This window comes from Caretta caretta, chromosome 3, assembly GCF_965140235.1.
Source record: "Caretta caretta isolate rCarCar2 chromosome 3, rCarCar1.hap1, whole genome shotgun sequence".
NCBI classification, from domain to species: Eukaryota; Metazoa; Chordata; order Testudines; family Cheloniidae; genus Caretta; species Caretta caretta.
In genome coordinates, this window is record NC_134208.1 from 104,150,128 (window position 1) to 104,171,757 (window position 21,630).

Genomic DNA, 21,630 nt, shown 5'->3' on the forward strand with positions numbered 1-21,630 from the left:
TAGATCTACTGCATTGCTTTTGTCTAAAAAAAATAAAATAAAAATCAATCCATCTTCTCAAAGAAAGAGATCAGGCTGGTCTGTCATGATCTACCTTTTGTAAAACCATTTGACATTTTATCCCACATACTGGTATGTTCTTAACTATTTTCTCTTTCAAAATTTGTTCCAATACCTTGCATACAACTGAGGTCAAACTAACCTCATGTAATTAAAGATCTTATTACTGTCACCACAAAATGCTTTCAAAAGTGACAGGTTTCAGAGTAGCAGCCGTGTTAGTCTGTATCCGCAAAAAGAAAAGGAGTACTTGTGGCACCTTAGAGACCAACAAATTTATTTGAGCATAAGCTTTCGTGAGCTACAGCTAATCTGTAATCAGTCTCCCTGTTGCTCATGAGAAATTAATGAGCTTCTGTGTTGGTGTCCCATCCCCTCCAACCTGTCCTTGTCCCAAGTCTCTCTTCTCCATACCTGGCACCTTGTCCCACTCTCCACTACTCAGGCCTCTCATGCCACCCCAGTGCAAGTCTCCTTGCCCAGCAGACCCATTTCCCCCCTCTTGGCTCCTCACCCAATCTGTGTTTCCTCTCCCACTACTGGCTTCCAGACCCAGTCTTCCTCCCTGGGCTCCTCATCTAATCTCAGATTTTCCCCTGGCCTGACTCCATGTCTCAGTCTCTTTGCCCAGTCTGTGACAGTTCTGCCCCTATACTACAGCTCCTTGTCAGATTCTCCTTCCCCTGCCACCACCTCCTTCCCACAACTGGTTCCTAGTCCCAGTCTTCACCTCTCCCCAGAACCTACTCTAATCTCCTCATCTGGCATCAGTGTTCCTCCTATCCCCCCCAAAAGCCAAATAGCTCCTGGTCCTACCCCCATTTCCTTCACTAGCTCCCAGTCTCCCCTAACACAGCTTCCAGTCCCAGCTGCTCCCCCCTTGGCTCACAGTCTCTTTGCCCAGCCAGTCCCAGTTGATCCTCCAGCTCCCAGTCCACTGCCCCAAATCTAAATCACTGTTTCTCTCCCCCAATCATCTGGGAACATGGAATGCAGGCCAGACCCCTACTGATCAAATTTTCTGATGACACAAAGCTAGGAGAAACAACGAGGAGTCCTTGTGGCACCTTAGAGACTAACAAATTTATTTGGAGATTTGTTAGTTTCTAAGGTTCCACAAGGACTCCTTGTTGTTTTTGCTGATACAGACTAACACGGCTACCACTCTGAAAGCTAGGAGAATTGTCAACAGTTTTGAGGAGAGAGCTAAAGTTCAGAGGGATCTTGATAAGTTAGAGAACTGGGCTATAGACAACAAAACGAAATTCAACACACACAAATGTAGGGTGCTACACTTAGGGGAGAAAAATCAAATGCACAAATACAGAATGCGGGATAACTGGCTTGGCAGCAGCATTGCTGAGAACAATCTGGGAGTTGTGGTGGATCACAACCTCAACATGAGTTAGCAATGCGATGCTGTTGCAAAAAAAGCAAATGCAATTTTATGGTACATTAACAGAGCTCTAGCATTCAAGTAATGGGAGGTGATAATACCACTCTACTCAGTGCTGGTTAGACCTCAAATGAATTATTGTGTCCAGTTTTGGTCAGCAGTGTATAGAAAGGATGTGGAGAAACTGGAAAGGAGGTGAACAACAAAGATGATCAAAAGGATGGAATACAAGCCATATGAGCAAAGGCTGAAGGAAAAGACCTTTTCATAACTGTTGTTCTTTGAGATGCGTTGTTCACGTCCATTACAATTAGGTGTGCGCGCGCGCCGCGTGCACAAACATTGGAAACTTTTCCCCTTAGCAGCTCCCCTCTGGATGGCAGGGGAGCCCCCTAGAGTGGTTCCCTCATGGCAGTGTATATATTACCCTGCTGGCTCGACATCCCCCCTTGGTTCCTTCTTGCCGTTGACTCCAACAGAGGGGAAGGGGGGTGGGTATTGTAATGGATGTGAACAACACATCTCGAAGAACAACAGTTACGAAAAGATAGGTAACCGTCTTTTCTTTGAGTGTTTGTTCACGTCCATTCCAATTAGGTGACTTCCAAGCTTACCATAGGAGGAGGGTAGGAGTCATGGAATGAATGGAGAACAGCTCTGCCAATGGCCGCATCATCCATGGCCTGTTGGTTAATAGCATAGTGGGCTGTAAATGTGTGTACTGAAGACCAGGTGGCAGCTTTGCGGATCTCATGGATAGGGACCTGAGCCAGAAAGGCTGGTCGAAGATGCCTGTGGTCTGGTTGAATGGGCCATGATTGCTGGGGCTGGAATCTTGGCCAACTCATAGAATGTGCGAATGCAGTCTGTGATCCAGGACGAAACAGGAAGACCCTTCATTCTGTTGGCTATGGTGACAAACAATTGGGTAGACTTGAGGAAAGGTTTTGTTTGCTTTATGTAGAATGCCAGGGCTCTCCAGACATCCAGGATGTGCAGGCTGAGGTGTCTCGGGCTCGTGTGCGGTTTTGGAAAGAACACCGGTAAGCAAATGTCCTGACCCATGTGGAATTGGGAGACCACCTTGGGGAGAAATTTAGGGTGAGGTCTATGCTGCACCTTGTCCTTATCAAACACTCTGTAAGGTGGTTCAGAGGTGGAGGGCCCTTAGCTTGGGCACCCTCCTCGCTGATGTAATGGCCACCAGGAACGCCACCTTCCAAGAAAGGTAGAGGAGGGAGCAAGAGGCCAGGGGCTCAAATGGTGGGCTCATGAGTTTGGAGAGGACCAAGTTCAAGTTCCAGGTTGGGAAACGGGGGCGAGAATACAGGAACACCCTTTCAGGACCTTTGAGGAATCGTCCCACTATAGGATTAGAAAACACCGAGCGCCCAGAGTCCCCTGGATAGAAAGCTGAAATGGCTGCCAGGTGTACTCTGTTGGAGGAAGGGGCTAGACCTTGATGTTTAAGGTGTAGGAGGTATTCTAGAATAATTGGGATGGTAGCCTGGAGTGGTTGAAGGCGCTTGGGTTCACACCAACGGGAAAACCTTTTCCATTTCGCCAGGTAGGTCGCCCTAGTGGAAGGTTTCCTAGTGCCGAGGAGAATGTGCCTCACAGACTAAAAGCACTACCCTTCCGTGGAATTTAGCCACACAGTTTCCACGCCATGAGGTGCAGGGATTGCAGGTTCGGGCGAAGGAAGCACCCGTGGTCCTGTGTGATCAGGTCTCGGTGGATGGGCAGTGCAATCGGGGCCTCCACAGACAACTCTATAAGGGTTGTAAACCAATGCTGACGGGGCCAAGACGGGGTGATCATGATTACGTCGCCCTGTCTCTGTGAATTTTGAGGAGGACCCGGTGGACAAGCGGGATAGGAGGGAAGGCATATTTCAGACTCCCGCCCCATGGTATTAAGAATGCATCGGCGACTGAACCCAGACTGTGATTTTGGAAAGAGCAGAACTGAGGGCACTGACTGTTGCTCTTGGTGGCGAACAGGTCTGGGGATAACCCCACTTCTGGAAGACTGACTGTATGATGTCCGACCTGATTGATCACTTGTGCATGTGGTAAGACCTGCTGAGGCAATGTGCAAGCTCGTTCTGCACTCCTGGGAGGTAGGATGCTTCGAGCTGAATGAAAGGCGAAAGTCTCTCTCTTTATTGGTGCGTGGCTTAAAGGCCTTGCAGATCTTGCAGCGCTCAGCTTGGTGAGACTCTCCCAGACACCGGAGGCAGGAGTCAGGGGGGTCGCTGTTGGGCACAGACTTGCAGCACATGCCGCAAGCTTTAAAACCCTGAGCTTGCAGCATGCCCCGCAGCCCAAGGCTGGTGCTGGAAATAGCTTCCAGACACCTGAAACAAAGGATTTCTAAACTACTGATAATTAACTGATAACTATGTACGAGGGAGAGAATGTTCCAACACCGCCATGGATGGTAAGAAGGAACTGAGGGGGGGTTGGGCCGGCAGAGTAATATATACACCGCCATGAGGGTGCCACTCTAGGGGGCTCCCCTGCCATCCCGACAGGAGCTGCTAAGGGAAAAAGTTTCCGACGTCCGTGCACACTGCACGCACACACCTAATTGGAATGGACGTGAACAATCACTCAAAGAAGAACTGGGTATGTTTCATTTGGAAAAGAGGAAATTGATAGCGGTTTTCAAACACTTGAAAGACTGCCATAAAAAGATGGAAAAAAGTTGTTCTCTCTTGCCACAGAGGGCAGGACAAGGGGCAATGGGCTCAAACTACAGCACAGCAGATCTAGATTAGGAAAAACTTCCTAACTGTAAGAACAGTAGGACAATGGAACAGACTGCCTTGGGAGGTTGTGGAAACTCCTTCACTGGAGGTTTACAAAAGGAGGCTGGATAGCCATCTGTCTTGGATGGTTCAGACACAACAAATCCTGTATCTTGGCAGGGGGTTGGATTAGAAACCCTTGTGGTCCCTTCTAACCCTATGATTCTGTCCCAGTCTTATCAGACTTCTTGTCCCAAACTATTTCCTCCCTCCACACAGTTTGGCTTTTGTCCCCTTTTCATTTGAATCAGACAGTTTTCTTTTTCTCATGGCCTACGTGCCAACAGAGGGTCACCGAGAGCACAGGATGCTTTTCAGTTACAGTGCTCAACTCCACCATAGGTCAGAGCAGCTGGGAGCAGCCATTACAGGGAAAGTCCTTCTAAGCCTCCACAGCCCTGGGCTGGAGTATATTCTCTGTTGCTCTGTGGGGATAGTGCATGCATAGGCTGGCCAGCACAAGGAGCTGTGAGCGTCTCAAGCATACTCAGTGAAGATGGAATCATCTGAGGTTTTAGCTGTTAAGCTCTAGCAAGTCTCTACTAAGCAATTTTTAACATGGGCAAAATAATATATTTTTCCTTAGCCTCATTCTCCTTGTTGGTAGAAATGACTGAACTGTGCTGGCTGAAGTAAAATGAATAAATAAATAAATAAAAAATTTCAGCCTGAAGAGGACATCCTCAGAAAATTTCAACCCAAACAGCTAAAGTTTGGCAAAGTCATAAACAACTGAAAACAAGGTCTTATAATGGGAACATAATAATGGCTATACTGGGTTAGACCAATTGTCCATCTACCTCATTATCCTGGCTTCTGACAGTTGCCAATGCTAGATGCTTCAGAGGGAATAAAGAGAACAGGGCAATTATGAGTAATCCATCCCTTGTTTTCTAGTCCCAGTGTCTGGCAGTCAGAGGTTCAGGGACACCCAGTGCATGGGATTGTGTTCCTGACCATCTTGGCTAATAGCCATTGATGTACCTATGCTCCATTAACTTATCTAACTTTTTTTGAAATCAGTTATACTTTTGGCCTTCACAACATCCCCTGGCAACGAGTTCCACAGGTTGACTGTGCGTTGTGTGATGAAGTACTTGCTTATGTTTGTTTTAAACCTGCTGCCTGTTAAATTCATTGGGAAGTTTTAGGCAACCTTAATAATAGGTGGTGCTACCAGCCCCGACTATAAGAAAGACTCCCTTCATTCATCATAGGCCATTAAAAGCAATTTTCCTTCATAACTTGAAGTCAATTGAGACTCATTGTGTCCAACATTCTAACATACTTAGTATTAGTTATTCAAGGTAATCCAGATTCCAACAATCAAACGGCTAATTTGCAATTGCTAGGGCCGAGATTTTCTTGATGTCAGATTGCTAACACAGGTGTCTGAAGTTTTTTTATCCACAGAACACATACCATATGATACAGACAGCAAGTTCCCTCATTGTGCCATCCCTCAACCAGTGTCTCCACGCCCTTTTAATCCTTTGCCTTTTGACAGAGATTGCCAATAGAACTGCCAATTAGTACCAACTGTAAAGGGGTATTTTTTCCTTTTATTTACTTTTTAATCTAATGATGTGGCCATTTGTTCACTAGCAGGTATATGAAGATCATCCCCAGTCTGGTATGATGGAATAATAATAAAAAAATACTTTGCACTTCTATAACACCTTCCATTCCAGGATCAAAAATGCCTTCCAATCTAATTGGCCTTGTAACATCTCTGTGGTAGGTATTTTTGTCCCAATAATGCAGATGGGGCAACAGAAGTAAGATACTTTCCCAAGGTCACACAGAAAGCCAGTAACACAGACTTAAATAAGAGGACCTAGGTCTCCTGGATCACAAACCTATACTCAATTATAAGACAATCCCTTCCTCCCCTAAACTACAGTTTAAGTTTTATGAGTTGCAGATTGTGACCTAGAGCATCTCCCAGAGATCTAAGTGTGTGCGGGGGTCCTCTGAGTGCAGATCCCTCCATGCCTGCTTGGAAGAGGAAGAAGTTTTTCTCTCCATGGCAATATACTCTTCCTGCCTAGAAGCATGTAGATGGCTCCTGTGGAAAATGCTGTCATGAGTTTTGGAGACAAGGTTGGGAGGAGTCCATGTCACCATTTCCTGCTAATTCTGCCTTATTTCTCCAAACACTTCCCCATTGAATGGACAATTGGCTGGAAACTCTGTAAGGTGAATCCTGTGGAGTTTTCTTGCCCCTCTGGTCTCTTTATTGGGATTTAGTATGGCCCAAAATTACTTTTATAGACAGCTGATGTTTTAAAATTAGACTTACCCTGGCATATATATTTCTGAAACTATCAGTTCAGTTTTGGATGTCTAGTAAAGCACAGGGCTTCAAACACAGTGGAGATGTGGAACTCTGTGTTAATCTAAAGTGGAAAAGTGCAAATTAAATGTTAGTAATAGTGGCTGCTTTTGAATAGAGACATTTCAGCATGACAAGAGAATTGAATAGCATCATAACAGATCAAAACCAAAAAGGTGGAGTATGTTAGGGTCTTATCTTGTCCATCAGAGAAATACCATTTACAGATAACAAAAAATGTCTGTCCTCTCTGGATGGATCTTAGTATAATTTCCTTCAGAAAACAGTATGATTATTTTCCCAAGAACAAGAGATGTAACTATTCTGTCAAGAACTGGATTTGCTGAGGTGTGTCTATCGTACACAATGTCTAGTGGTAATCTGTGTGCAAGATCACTCAGAAGCTTTGCAGATCTATTCTAGGGAAGCACTGTCTCTTTCAGTCCAGGAGGCGGCATTGCTTCTAGAAGAACAGAATTTTAAGAGTACTGGACAAGGCTGGACCTTGCATTATTGAAACACATTCTGATCTGATTGGATAACACATTTTTGTGGGGCTTCAGCCTCTTCTTTTGCTCTTCAAAATGCATGAACAACTTCCATGAACTTCCAAATCTTTTGTTCTGTTTAAAGATGAATGTTAGAAAGGCCATGAAGTTAAGTCATGGAGGTACTTCCTTGTTCAGCTGAGAAAAGGCACAAGGGAGGGAGGATTATATTCTATTTTTGATGAAATTCAGTGAAAAACTCTAGCCATAATATGTCAAAATAGTCTTGAATAATGTTTCCAATCACTCTCAGTTAGGAGGCCTGATACACTAAGCCCTATCTGCAAATGCACCCAGGAGGATGGACCCTACACCATGAAGAGCCCCAGAGACTTCAGGGGTCAGCCCACATGGACTCAATTGCAAGACTGGGGCCTTAGAGAGTTGATGGCAATACCTGCTTCTGGTGGTGGGGAAGGGAAGAGTATTATTCATGTTTATTTAGATTTATAAACATAAAAAGTGCTTATCCTAGGCTCTGGTCAACCTCACATAATTAACTTTCAGAATAACAGTAACATAGATTTAGAGAATGATTAGTACTGCCCCTCTCCTCCCCCAAGAACAGAGCAAGTTCAAAAGTGTTTATAACGAAAGGGGCTCCTAACTAAATTTTAAACTTTGTTTGATAAAAAGAGCCCTGGAACTGTAGGCCATGAAGATTCTGATAGAATTTTATATTGGCAGTTAGATGTATGTTGTAAGTAAAGATGAATATGAGCTAATTTTGTGGCTCAGGAGTTAAGTAATTCAAAAGGCAGGAGAACAAAGTTTTGCATCAAGTTGTTATATTATATATACAAAGTGAATAGTAGAAAGTGATGATACCCTCCCAAAAAACACTAGTGGATCGTAGACTGCAAAAAAATGGTCCCTATTCGCAGGACCCAAAGTGGTCTCTAAGAAGTAACATACTTTGCCACTGATGTGATTGTATTAGTTCATTATAAAAGTCTAGAGCTCAGACTGATGATTGTAATCAGGGCCGGCTCTAGGTTTTTTGCTGCCCCAAGCAAAAAAAAAAAAAAAAGATGGCTGGAATTGTGCCGCCCCAAGCATTTGCTCGTGCCTAGAGCTGGTCCTGATTGTAACCAAACCATCTCAACAGTATCTTTTTTTTTGAAGGGTTTAGCCATATGTGCAATCCTGTGTGACCCAAACCACAGTAGTCTTCATCTGCTTTTTTTCGAAGGTTCAGCCATCAGTCAGTTAGGACTTAAAAATATCAGAGAACAATCACACGTATGACAACTCTCATATTCACGATACTTGTAATCAGAATTAACTTATATATTTGAGGCACCTTAGAGCATAAGCTTATGCTCAAAAAAATTTGTTAGTCTCTAAGGTGCCACAAGTCCTCCTTTTCTTTTTGTGAATACAGACTAACACGGCTGCTACTCTGAAACCTTATATATTTGAGCATTTCTCAAAAAGCGCATAACAAAGCACATAAATGGTAGAGTTGGTCAAAACTCTGTCTAAACATTTTTTATCTTAGGTGGTTTTTTGGCCCCCCCAATAGTTTTGATCATATTTTTCTAGTTTTCAGTGAAAAAAAAAATCAAAGCGTAACAAACATTTCAGTGAATAGTCAAATGTCAAAAAATGTCACATAATGTTGGTAATTTTTTGTTTGTTAGTTTTTTGTTTTTATTTGTTTTGGGGTGAAATTCATAGGATATTTAAAAATACTTTTTTCCCAAAATTTCCCATGAAAAATAATTAGCACTATTTGATTTTCTCTAATAAAGGCTATATTTATTGACTTCTTTAGAAAGTTTAGGGGAAAAATTAAAGTAGCCGCCAGAATAACTGCTGTGTACTTGCTATTATATCGGGATTTCCATACTAGTTCAGGACATCAAGCTGTGGACAATCTAGTCCAATATCATAGAATCATAGAATATCAGGGTTGGAAGGGACCCCAGAAGGTCATCTAGTCCAACCCCCTGCTTGAAGCAGGACCAATTCCCAGTTAAATCATCCTAGCCAGGGCTTTGTCAAGCCTGACCTTAAAAACCTCTAAGGAAGGAGATTCTACCACCTCCCTAGGTAACGCATTCCAGTGTTTCACCACCCTCTTAGTGAAAAAGTTTTTCCTAATATCCAATCTAAACCTCCCCCACTGCAACTTGAGACCATTACTCCTCGTTCTGTCATCTGATACCATTGAGAACAGTCTAGAGCCATCCTCTTTGGAACCCCCTTTCAGGTAGTTGAAAGCAGCTATCAAATCCCCCCTCATTCTTCTCTTCTGCAGGCTAAACAATCCCAGCTCCCTCAGCCTCTCCTCATAACTCATGTGTTCTAGACCCCTAATCATTTTTGTTGCCCTTCGCTGGACTCTCTCCAATTTATCCACATCCTTCTTGTAGTGTGGGGCCCAAAACTGGACATAGTACTCCAGATGAGGCCTCACCAATGTCGAATAGAGGGGAACGATCACGTCCCTCGATCTGCTCGCTATGCCCCTACTTATACATCCCAAAATGCCATTGGCCTTCTTGGCAACAAGGGCACACTGCTGACTCATATCCAGCTTCTCGTCCACTGTCACCCCTAGGTTCTTTTCCGCAGAACTGCTGCCTAGCCATTCGGTCCCTAGCCTGTAGCGGTGCATTGGATTGTTCCATCCTAAGTGCAGGACCCTGCACTTATCCTTACTGAACCTCATCAGATTTCTTTTGGCCCAATCCTCCAATTTGTCTAGGTCCTTCTGTATCCTATCCCTCCCCTCCAGCGTATCTACCACTCCTCCCAGTTTAGTATCATCCGCAAATTTGCTGAGAGTGCAATCCACACCATCCTCCAGATCATTTATGAAGATATTGAACAAAACCGGCCCCAGGACCGACCCCTGGGGCACTCCACTTGACACCGGCTGCCAACTAGACATGGAGCCATTGATCACTACCCGTTGAGCCCGACAATCTAGCCAGCTTTCTACCCACCTTATAGTGCATTCATCCAGCCCATATTTCCTTAACTTGCTGACAAGAATACTGTGGGAGACCGTGTCAAAAGCTTTGCTAAAGTCAAGAAACAATACATCCACTGCTTTCCCTTCATCCACAGAACCAGTAATCTCATCATAAAAGGCGATTAGATTAGTCAGGCATGACCTTCCCTTGGTGAATCCATGCTGGCTGTTCCTGATCACTTTCCTCTCATGCAAGTGCTTCAGGATTGATTCTTTGAGGACCTGCTCCATGATTTTTCCAGGACCTGAGGTGAGGCTGACTGGCCTGTAGCTCCCAGGATCCTCCTTCTTCCCTTTTTTAAAGATTGGCACTACATTAGCCTTTTTCCAGTCATCCGGGACTTCCCCGGTTCGCCACGAGTTTTCAAAGATAATGGCCAATGGCTCTGCAATCACAGCCGCCAATTCCTTCAGCACTCTCGGATGCAACTCGTCCGGCCCCATGGACTTGTGCACGTCCAGCTTTTCTAAATAGTCCCTAACCACCTCTATCTCCACAGAGGGCTGGCCATCTCTTCCCCATTTTGTGATGCCCAGCGCAGCAGTCTGGGAGCTGACCTTGTTCATGAAGACAGAGGCAAAAAAAGCATTGAGTACATTAGCTTTTTCCACATCCGCTGTCACTAGGTTGCCTCCCTCATTCAGTAAGGGGCCCACACTTTCCTTGGCTTTCTTCTTGTTGACAACATACCTGAAGAAACCCTTCTTGTTACTCTTAACATCTCTTGCTAGCTGCAGCTCCAGGTGCGATTTGGCCCTCCTGATATCATTCCTACATGCCCAAGCAATATCTTTATACTCTTCCCTGGTCATATGTCCAACCTTCCACGTCTTGTAAGCTTCTTTTTTATGTTTAAGATCCGCTAGGATTTCACCATTAAGCCAAGCTGGTCGCCTGCCATATTTACTATTCTTTCGACTCATTGGGATGGTTTGTCCCTGTAACCTCAACAGGGATTCTCTCTCTGACAGCGGTCACTACCAAAGGCTTCAGAGGAGAGTGCAAAAAACTCCAGGAACAACAGTTAAAGCATAACCTGCCCATAAGGAAATTTCTTTCTAAGATTCCCTAGTTAGTGGTTGGCCGATGTCCTGAGGTATTATGGTTTAGGCCATATTTACAGGATGGGGGACTCTATCCTGGGAAGGAGTGACTCTGAAAAAGATTTGGGGGACTTGGTAGATACTCATCTGAATATGCTCACCTGCAGTGACGCTGTGGTCAAAAGGCCTAATTAAATCCTTGGATACATAAATGGGGGGATCTTGAGTAGAAGTAGAGCAGTGTTATTACCTTTTTTACCTCTTTTGAGCTTACACTGAGCTCAGACCTAAACAAGAGCTCTATGTAAACTCGAAAGTTTGTCTCTTTCACCAACAGGATTAGCCCAATAAAAGATATTACCTCACCCGCCTTGTGTCTCAAATATTCCTGGGACCAACACGGCAACAACAACAATGCAAACAACTTTCTGAATAGTTTACACACTCTCCTAACTCATAATTTTCTCCATTTAACCAATTTTTAAATCTCTGAACGCCTTTTCTTTCTGCTGTATCATTTTTGAGACAGGATGACCAGAATGGAATGCAATGTTCCAGGGAGGGCATCAGATATATAATGGTTGTATAATATTCTCAATACTGTATTTTTATCCCATTCTTTATATGTATACACTAACATTTTTTTTTTGATAGTCACTGAACATTGAATGGTCCACAATGAAGCCCTGTTCATTATTAGTACATGCTTGGTAAATTTAATTTTGGAGTAGAATCTAAAGATTAAACACACACACACACACATTTTCCCCTAAAATATTACTGAAACTACTACTACAGAAGAAATTATTAGAAAGATATAAAAATGATTTCCTTTAAACAATATGGTCTTAAAAAGAAGTAAATGACCCTTCAGACTGTGGGTAGTGCTCCTTTACCAGGTTGGCTATTTGTTACAAATTAGTTGTGATTGATGTTCACTGTTATACCAAAAGGTTGTTGTTATTCAATCATCTAATTAGATTTACTCTGGATAAAAAAAATATCTCAAGACAAACACAAAAATAATCTTTATTAACTCTAACTATGACAGATCTTTTCCCTTTCTAATTTCTGTGTGTCTTTGATAAATAGAATTTCTAAAGGTAACACTGATGATCTGATTAAGCTACCTACATCTGGAATAAGAAGATAGTGGGAATGGGCTAAGGCTTTCAAATGTCTATCGGTGTAATTAAGCAACAAAATGATAATGCAGATATTGGGAAAATTCACACTAGTCTAGACTATTATAGACTATATAAACAGAAATTACTCACCATTCAGTGATATAACAACTTTTACTATATTTGTGCCAGTATGCTTTAAAAGAGAGTATACATTTGTATTTAATTTGTTTACAATTTGGAATACTGTTTTGGCTATGCATTTCTCACAAAGTCTTATAGTGGAACAGCTATGAAGTAAAGCAGCAGCAGAAATATTTCAAATTATTATTTCTGGTCAATATAGTGATTAATTTTACAAAATATAATTAGAAGTATTCAGTAAGTGGATTTATGATAATTGTTGGCTTCAGCAGAGCTGAGTGAATAATCTGTAATAAATAATTTGTTAGATTTCACTTCTCTCTTCCCCTACGTGAAATGTTATTTCTACACGAGGAGGTTCCAAATAGCTCTTTGTGAATATCTGAACCTCAAAATTTGCAATATGTTGGTAACATAAGTTGCATGATATTTTCTTTGTTTAGATGATTTAGTTAACTAAGCAATACAGTATACATTTTGAATCTTACAATCAAACAAAATTTGAACTTCATTTTGGAAAAATATTTGAAATTTCTAAGTTAAAATTATTTTTTCATAAGTATTTGTTAGTGAAGTTTGATAACCTGAACATTTGTGGAAGCAAACAGAAGAGGGTTACAAACATGTTCAATTCAAAAATCATTTTAAAATTCTTACTAATATTAATTAAACTTGTTTCCTCTATTCATTATAAAAAGAAAAGGAGTACTTGTGGCACCTTAGAGACTAACAAATTTATTTGAGCAAAAGCTTTTGTGATGAAGTGAGCTGTAGCTCACGAAAGCTTTTGCTCAAATAAATTGGTTAGTCTCTAAGGTGCCACAAGTACTCCTTTTCTTTTTGCGGATACAGACTAACATGGCTGCTACTCTGAAAACTATTCATTATGTATGTTTACTTTTGCTAAAAAATTATCCTATAGTTTAAGACTGTAATTTTCACCCTTTCTTCAGAGGATGAGAATATCACTTATTAAAAGGTTCTAATCTACGTTGTATGGAGATGCGAAAGTCACACTGTCTGCTTTACACATATCCTTCCCATATACTCTCATATCTTTTCTCTGTGCTAAACCAGTGCTGTATTTATTTCCCCTCTTATACAATACATTTTCTCTACCTTGAGCTGGGACAGGTATTTGTGCCTTTGTTCTAGTTCCTTCACCCTGAATTCACTTTGTCAAGCCTTAACATCGTGCAAAAGCATGGAAACAAGAATGCCACAACGAATCAAACATATAATAGAGAGTGCGATATATAGGCAATGATACACAATATGATGAGAACTTGCCAGTTGAACATACACCTTGGGAATGCTTATCTAATAGGTACAGGCAGGATCCTGAACATACCTCTATGGTAGGATATCTATATATTCGCTGGTGAACAATACAGAGTTATTTTACTTATAAAGTGGTTTAATGATTAAAAATTACTTTTATAAATGTAAATTTCAGAAATGTGTTAAATATTTTAAATAGAAAATAGGTTTCTTTGGAACAAAGAAAATGCGATGAACCTGCAGAAAGAGGAAGGGACCAGAAGAAACAGTATTCTGCTTCTGTTTATGGATTTCCCTGCATCTCTGTCCTTAACTCTCCCAAATTAGACATGTAATGTAATAGGCTGAGTTAGTGTAGATTCCTCTCCCCATATCACCTGTAGGGAGCAGGGACTGAGAGGAGGGACTTAACTCCTTTTGAATAAAAATGTCTGTTGCTCAAGTAAGGTTTGGATGTGGCATATTGCTCTGTTTGGTGAAGAGGCTTTATGGTACCAAACGTGTATGCTAATTAGGAAATTATTACATGGATTGAAAACTTCTTCCACCAGTTATATCATAGGTTTTATCTAAGCCATTTGATAAATAAGAAATTTTAAGAACAAGGAGTACAATTTTGAAGATATATATACACATGCATTGTGGATGTTGTGTTGCCCAAGACTAAAAGCTGAATGCCAATATCTAAAAAGTAACAAAGGGGGATAGTTCTCTATAAATTCATCTTCATACTCATGCTTCAATATCTATTTTCCTATGGTTATGTTCCTGCCCCCTTTGAAGTAAATGGGAGCTTTGTCATTCATTTCAATAATGCTTTGTTATGGACTTCAAAGAGAGCAGGAGCAGGCCCAGCATTTAATTGACAAATCATGGAGGTAACTGGATCTAGGCAACAAATTTGCATAGAACATCATCTGAAAACACAGTTGTTTGCCTAGGGAAAGATTCTGAATGTTCTGTATTTTATCAAACAAGGCAGGAAAATTAAAATCCATATTCTACAGTTTATGGTCCCCTCCTCTCAAATAATTACCTCATGTGGAACTGGATATCTTACTTCTGCTTCTGTTTGTTCACTGTGTAGAAGAGGAGTAGAATCTGGTACTAATCCAGAAGACTGTTCCTTTTCATATTCAGCTAAAAATATAACACATGATTCAATTCACCATTATGTTTGTCATGAAAATTATGTAATAAAGAATGCAGTTAATAAAAATGTGAATGGCAGTGATATTATTATTATAATATAGTTAATACTGAGACATTAGCTTCACCAGTCAGAAAATATTTTTCACCAATTTTTTTCATTAGAACTCTTCCTTTTTTTAATTAAAATTTTCCAATAAACTCTAGTCCTTAGCATGATTATTTACTTTAGCATAGTTATGACCACTACAATCATAAATGCTCAGCAAATATTAAAAAAGGATTAAACGTTTAAATGAGTAAAAAGTAGCATGTGTGGTCATAACAACTATATTTCAAAGGCTATCAAAAAAGTACCATGCTCATTGCTAGTAATGTTTAATACAACCGAATAGTATAAAAGAGGGTCACCAGATGAGGTAAGGACAGATCTCCTGAAGTTATTTTGCACAGCTCTCTAAGTTTTTTCTGAGATTTATTTTTCACCTTTCCCAAGCAGTAAAGGCCGCTGCTGAAGATTAGATCCCAGATATCAACCTTTGGGCTATTCTGGTTAGGGAATTTCTATGTTCCAAACACCAGTATCATCACTTATTTAGAAAAGAAAATTAGATAACTGTAATTCTTATTCGCTGAAGAGATAATCCCAGTGGATTTCTACTCTTGAATCCATGCTTCCAGCACATAGACAGATATCCCATAATTGGAAAGTTCTGAACCGATAGGGAACCTCTAGCAGCACGGTGTGCAACACTATGCCAGAGAGGCTCCCTAGGCTGCTCCCTATGTTCTACAATTAGCTTTTAGTTTAGTTTTGTTTTGAGATTCAGGCTGCATCAGTGTTCTTTAGAAGTTGTTTTTAATGGCTAGGACAAAGTGGCAAATTCAGAGTTTGTACCTGGGACTGCTGTTTTAACTGGCATTCCTCTTTTAAATCCTTAGAATGGAACTGAATTATTGGGGAATGAAACATCTCCACCAGAGTGGGGAAAAGTTGTATAACTTCAACAGGTAAGTTAATATTTAGGCGCCTGAGATGGCTGAGTCCAGGAACTATTACCAAGTGGAAGTCTCAGATGCTTGTGAACTATCTAGATGCTGTGGGAACCCCAAAGAGCTGCCAAGATACTATGTGAACCAGGTGGTTGTGTGCGGGGTGGGGGGGGAGGAGGCGGTGAGTGAGGAAGGAGGTGGTTGGTAACTGCAAAGATACTGTGTGAACTGGAACGTGAGACTGCAGTGTTGATACTTTTGAAAAGTACAAAGTACTACATGTTAACATGCTATTTTATACATAATTTCTGCATCACAGTAAGTTCTTGATATGTCATGTGTATTGTATAAACATATGTATTCAGAGTAATAAAGCAGAATAGCATGGTAAAATCTTGGACCATCAGTTAAACCCATACTGGTATACCAGGAAGAGAACAGTAAACTTACTTTCACCAGCCACATAATTAGCTGGAAAATAGCCTTGCTGTCCATTTGCTAGGCTGCCAAACCACCAGTTATCATTATCTTTGTATAACACTTGGATAATGTCACTGCGATGGATGGTTAGCTCATCTGATCGATGCGCTGTGTAGTCATAAAGAGCCACTACCTAAAAGAGAGATAAGACCACCACATCTTTATCACAACTGTGCCACAGAGAAAAAAGCGCAACATTCACTTCCTCTTGCAGAAAAGCAGCTGAAACCAAAGCTGCACTTTGGTAAAAGCTGAGGCTGTCTCAATTTTTGCTAATGGGATCAGGGGTGGTGGGAACGCAGCAGGAGAAGCAAGATAAAGGACTGTGGGATTGTAGAAATGGTTAAGAACATTCAATACACTAAGATTAGCTTCAAAACAGCAGCTGCTAGTTTTATAAGCAATTGACTTGTTAAACAAAAACAAAAAAAAACAAAACACAACCCTTAGTACATTCACTTTCTCAGAATTGTTACACCACTTTCAGATCCAATTCTGTGTGTGTGTGTGTGTGTGTGTGTGTGCACACCAAACATATATGTTTGAATAAATACTTCAACAATGCGACTGTTTTACTAGATGGAAAACTCCAATGGAACAATTTCATTATAAAGCCTTATTTTGATCCTTTCATTTATTTGTAACATTTTGTTTTGAAACAAATATCTGTTATAAACAATTTGTACATTGGGTCCACATATTATCTACATAATAAAGCCATTTGCCTTTGAAACATGCTACATCAATACTGCCACTAGAAAAAATTTTAATAGGCTTCTCCCACCTTTCATAATACATAGAATACACAACCACCAATCACACCCTTTCCAACTGCCCTGAAAATAAAAATACCATGGATCATTTCTTATTTAGCTTCCACAACTACATGATCAGGGAGTGATTTCTGTCCCATTTTGGCCAACAGAGAGTAGAAAAGAGTAAAAACAATAGAGGAGGTATGAACAGATATGAATCTCCACCCTCCCCAAACATAATTATATTATATTTTACATAAACTATTTTTGCCACCAAAGCATATCCGTATATCACGAACAGCGACCAGGGATATTAAATAAATTGAAAAGGGGATGCTTCTATAATCTTAAGTTTAGTGTGGAACTGTGTGATTTGGCCAGCCTCAAAGCATTAAGATCAGCTCAGCTACTATTAGACAGGAATCTATCCAAACTTTCACTTAGCTGCCACTAACATATCTAAAGGACCAAAGAAACTGAGTAACTGAATACATCCCTCTCAATTATACCTCTCCTCTCCAAATCAGGAAACACAATAATATGATCAAAACCAACACTGCCAGTGTAAAATTTAGATGGATGCAGCTTACACGATCACATCCAGCAAGCGGTGCTCTGAGAATACCAACTAATTGAGAAATGAAAGGACTCCTTGGAGATAATACTGTGAAAACCAATAGGTCACTTAAGGTAAAAGGAACATAAACTTGAGGTAAATATTCAACAAAATGCACAAAATGAAAGGCAGACCAGAAAGTGCTGTGTATTTTTGCAATCTCTTATAGTAAAACGTTCAGTGGATGTTCAATATCTGAAAAAAATTACAAAAATCTAATGACATGACAAACTTGCAACAATCTTAAAAGAAAAGCAAGGCAAATCAAAATTTAGGTACTATTGTATTTTGTATTGTGATTGGTTTAGGGAAATTAGGGAATCACTGATTAAAAATAAAAGTGGAAGTTACTGGATATCTGGACTACAGCTGGGCAAATAACTAATTTTTTGGTTCACTGGCAGAAAAAAAAAATTATGATTTGGGTTGAACCAGACCCCAAAATTCCAAAAACTTTCAGGAAATCAAAAAAAATCTGTTCTGGATAAAACAAACAAACAAAAACATATCCCTCACCCAAAATGTTTAGTTTCCAGGCATTTTTAAAGGGCTAGATTTACAAAACGGTCAGAGGAGGAAGAGTGATGGTGGTGTAGATTAATATTTCCAAAATTATAAATACAGTGTAGCAGGTATTGAAACAATAAACAATTGCATAATACATACTCTCTCTTGCACTGGTGTAGAATTATTTGCTCCTCTCACACATGATGTAACCAGAAGGTCATCACACTAAAAGAAGAAATTATTTTAACATTAGCATGCAATATTTTGGTAAGGATAGTTTTCAAAATGAGCATTTGTCATATACTGTAAACACAACAGTGTAATGTAATAAATATTAATTTTTGTTTTCCCAAGGGAAAATACAAGTGAGGTTGGAGAATATTCCTAGCAGTATTGATTAAAAGGTATTTAGGAGAAGATTTAATTAAAACTCCTTTGCTATATGCACCCCACTAAAGACAACTCCTTGTGGTAAGAAAAAAGGCTGTTAATGAGGACTCATTCTGAGCTTGCCTGCCTTACAAATTACACAATGGAGATGATGCAGTGAATTTCACCTCTGATTTATTATGCTCAAACTGATTTTTTTTTTTTAATATAATGGCTCACTTTTGGCTGATTTGAAACAATCAACCTTTTCACTGCTGGTTCTTAACAGCACTTTGCTGCCATTATTCATTATCCTTTCACTGAAATAAATGGAATAACATTAACATTTTAGCAATGCTACAAGTGTGCTCAAACTTGGATGTACCAGTACCTGGAAAGTTTGATGTAATTCAAATAGCAAAACTACAAACCTTTGGCAGGTTTCTCCAAATTTAGAAGCATTTGCTGACGGTAGATTTAGAATTGAATAATTATGATAAAACTATTTTTCTCCAGTATACCGAAAGCAGCTCCCTCAGAGTAACTGAACTGATACAAGGCATTTGTCAGTGCTACTGAAATAGCGAAGGTGTCAATTGCCTAATTTATTAAAGGAGAAACCAGATACTCCTGGATTTTTTTGCATGCTGAAAAGTACATACTACAACTCAGAACAACTAGTGTGCACTATGCGCCAGCATATAACCAGTGTGAAAGGGACTAAGATATTTTAATGGGAGAATCAACTATGGGCATTTGGAAGTGACATTTTCACCCACAGCAGATTGTGCTAAATTATAAACCAGTTGAAAACTTATGAGAAATCTCATTCAACCTCTATTTCTTTCATCTCACACTCACTTCAAATGTTTTTGGCATCTATAACTTTTTCCTCTTTCCTTCTCTCTTAAAAAAAGATATTTTAACTTTTTTTTTCAAGCAAATGAATGCACATCTTAAATTTGATGCTGCTTTTATTCCCCCAGTACTATTTCCATTAGGCCCTCACCATGTCTTTTTCAAAGGACCATCATTATAGCACTCTGCAGCAAGGAGAGCAGAATTTGTGGTCTCCTCTGAAATCTCAAGTGACCTGCATTCCTGCCCCTGCAGAAGTATACTGCACTTTCACATGACTACTAATCTTAACTCATCTAGGAGAGGTATATTTGGTAACCATGAAACTTAAGCATCTCTAAACTCATCTCCAGCTCATTTATGAGATACAATATATAATATTCAATATGGCTTTTATCATATTAACCATACATTAGTAAAGTATCAAAGCAAATAGCTGCAGTCCATTCTTACATTTTACTAGCATATCTATTCCTACTACCAAAGTGCTACTGAATTTTTGTAAAGTATACACACAGTGATTAATCTTTAAGACTCATCTGACAAATATACAGGATCTGAACACCCCACATCTGTATTACAGTACAGTTTAAAGGGCTTGTAAATGGCATACTGGTAGTTAACAAAGCCATGCAGGTTTCAGCCTATTCCTCACCTTTCATTCTCTGAGCGGAGAGAACTCTGCAGGCAGTGTGCTTAGCCTGAAGGGTGGGAGTTGTTGCTCAACAGTGATTCATCAGGATTATTAATAATATTATTTAGGTAACTAGTTAAGGAACTTATATAGCTCCCCTTACAATACTGAATGTTTCTCTCTCCTTTTTGTAAGGTATTTGTATTCTAAAGAAGGTCTCATCAAGTTCTCCTTACAGTGAGGTGAGCGGTTAGGAAATAATATTCTCAAAGCCATGAGCCACCCCCCAGAATATTTTGAATGCTCTCAGATGTTGTGCTAAACTTTTATTACAACATGAACCCAAGGAGTTTCCACTTGAAGGAGTACATAGTATATTTTTAATTGGCGTACGTGTCAGTGTGTGTACAGAGCCCATCCAAGAGCTGGCAGAGTGAGCGTTCAAGCAGAGTTATGACCACAGCGGCATGCTCCAAACACAGGGACTTGTAGCAGGATAGGGTCTGATGTGGTGAATAAGTAATTTCCCCAGTGCACTTACGCTCCCATCTAAATTTCCGAATAATACCATGGAGATATAACTGGCTCCTACAATACTTTTAAAACATGACTCCTTTTCACAGTGTCAATAAAACCTATTTTTTTCAGAAATGTCCTGAAGCCTTGGACATATCTAGCTCTAGCATGACTCTTAAGACATCTCCTCTTTGCTGGAAAGTGAAAACAATTCAACCATGTTGTATTCAGATTCCATTCCATTGCTATTTTTGGAGTGTAGGATGGATGTGTTCAGAGTTGGAGCTAGCACGCTATGAGCCAGTCCACCTGAGAGAGACAGGATGAAAAAGCTAACTCGGAATGCCCTCTTTTGCCACATTAACCTTAGCTGAACAAAGCCTTTGTGACTGTTTAAGCCCTTCCATGGAAGAACCCCCATAGATGGAGTTCTGTTGGCGACATGGCTACCTAGGTGGTGTCAAGATTTTTAGGATGAAGAGGAACAAAGGACCCCACTTAGCCCACTTTAGCAGCTTGTTGCTTGGGAAGTCCTTGCCTCTCCCCTGAGAGGTCCTGCCCTGCCTTCCTTAGACCATATAACTGGAGAAGGTGAGCGTAGCCGAGGCCCATGTACCTGAGGATTAGGGGAAGGTTTCTTTATCTAGACCCTGAAGATGGAACAGGTGCCCAAGCTGGGTATTTTCTCCACTACTACTGCTGCAGTTCCTTCAGATGGTTATGATACTTCCTAGATTTCTACCTCCCACTCAGTATGTGCATTTAAGATTACTCTTTCTCAGGTGTAATAAGCTAGTATTTTTCAAAACAGATCATTTTTGTTATCTTCTACCCACGTTTCTGATCTGCAAATTGCATTACTTATGCTATTCACTCCCTCTCCTACATTAACAGATGTAAAATAAGGCTGGTTCTAACACCAGTCCTTCAGTATCCCACCGACAGTATTGCTAACCCTCAGACATTTAAAACCCATGAGTCACACGTCCCCCCCCCCATATTTTGATATTGGCTTAAAAATCATGA

General features: G+C 40.4%; 1 protein-coding gene across 10 annotated transcripts in view; it reads right to left on the reverse strand.

Moving 5' to 3' along the window:
- Positions 1–21,630, reverse strand: part of AHI1 (Abelson helper integration site 1) — a 200,642-nt gene that overhangs the window by 20,886 nt on the left and 158,126 nt on the right. For 9 of the 10 annotated variants that reach the window (XM_075126766.1, XM_075126765.1, XM_075126764.1 and 6 more), the window contains 3 exons: positions 18,387–18,452; positions 16,320–16,482; positions 14,764–14,867 (listed from right to left, as the gene is read on the reverse strand). In XM_075126766.1, the coding sequence (XP_074982867.1) occupies positions 14,764–14,867; positions 16,320–16,482; positions 18,387–18,452 (333 nt within the window). Of the gene's footprint in view, positions 1–6,570; positions 6,668–14,763; positions 14,868–16,319; positions 16,483–18,386; positions 18,453–21,630 lie in introns of all 10 variants that reach the window. The other variant, XM_075126767.1, reaches the window with a different exon arrangement.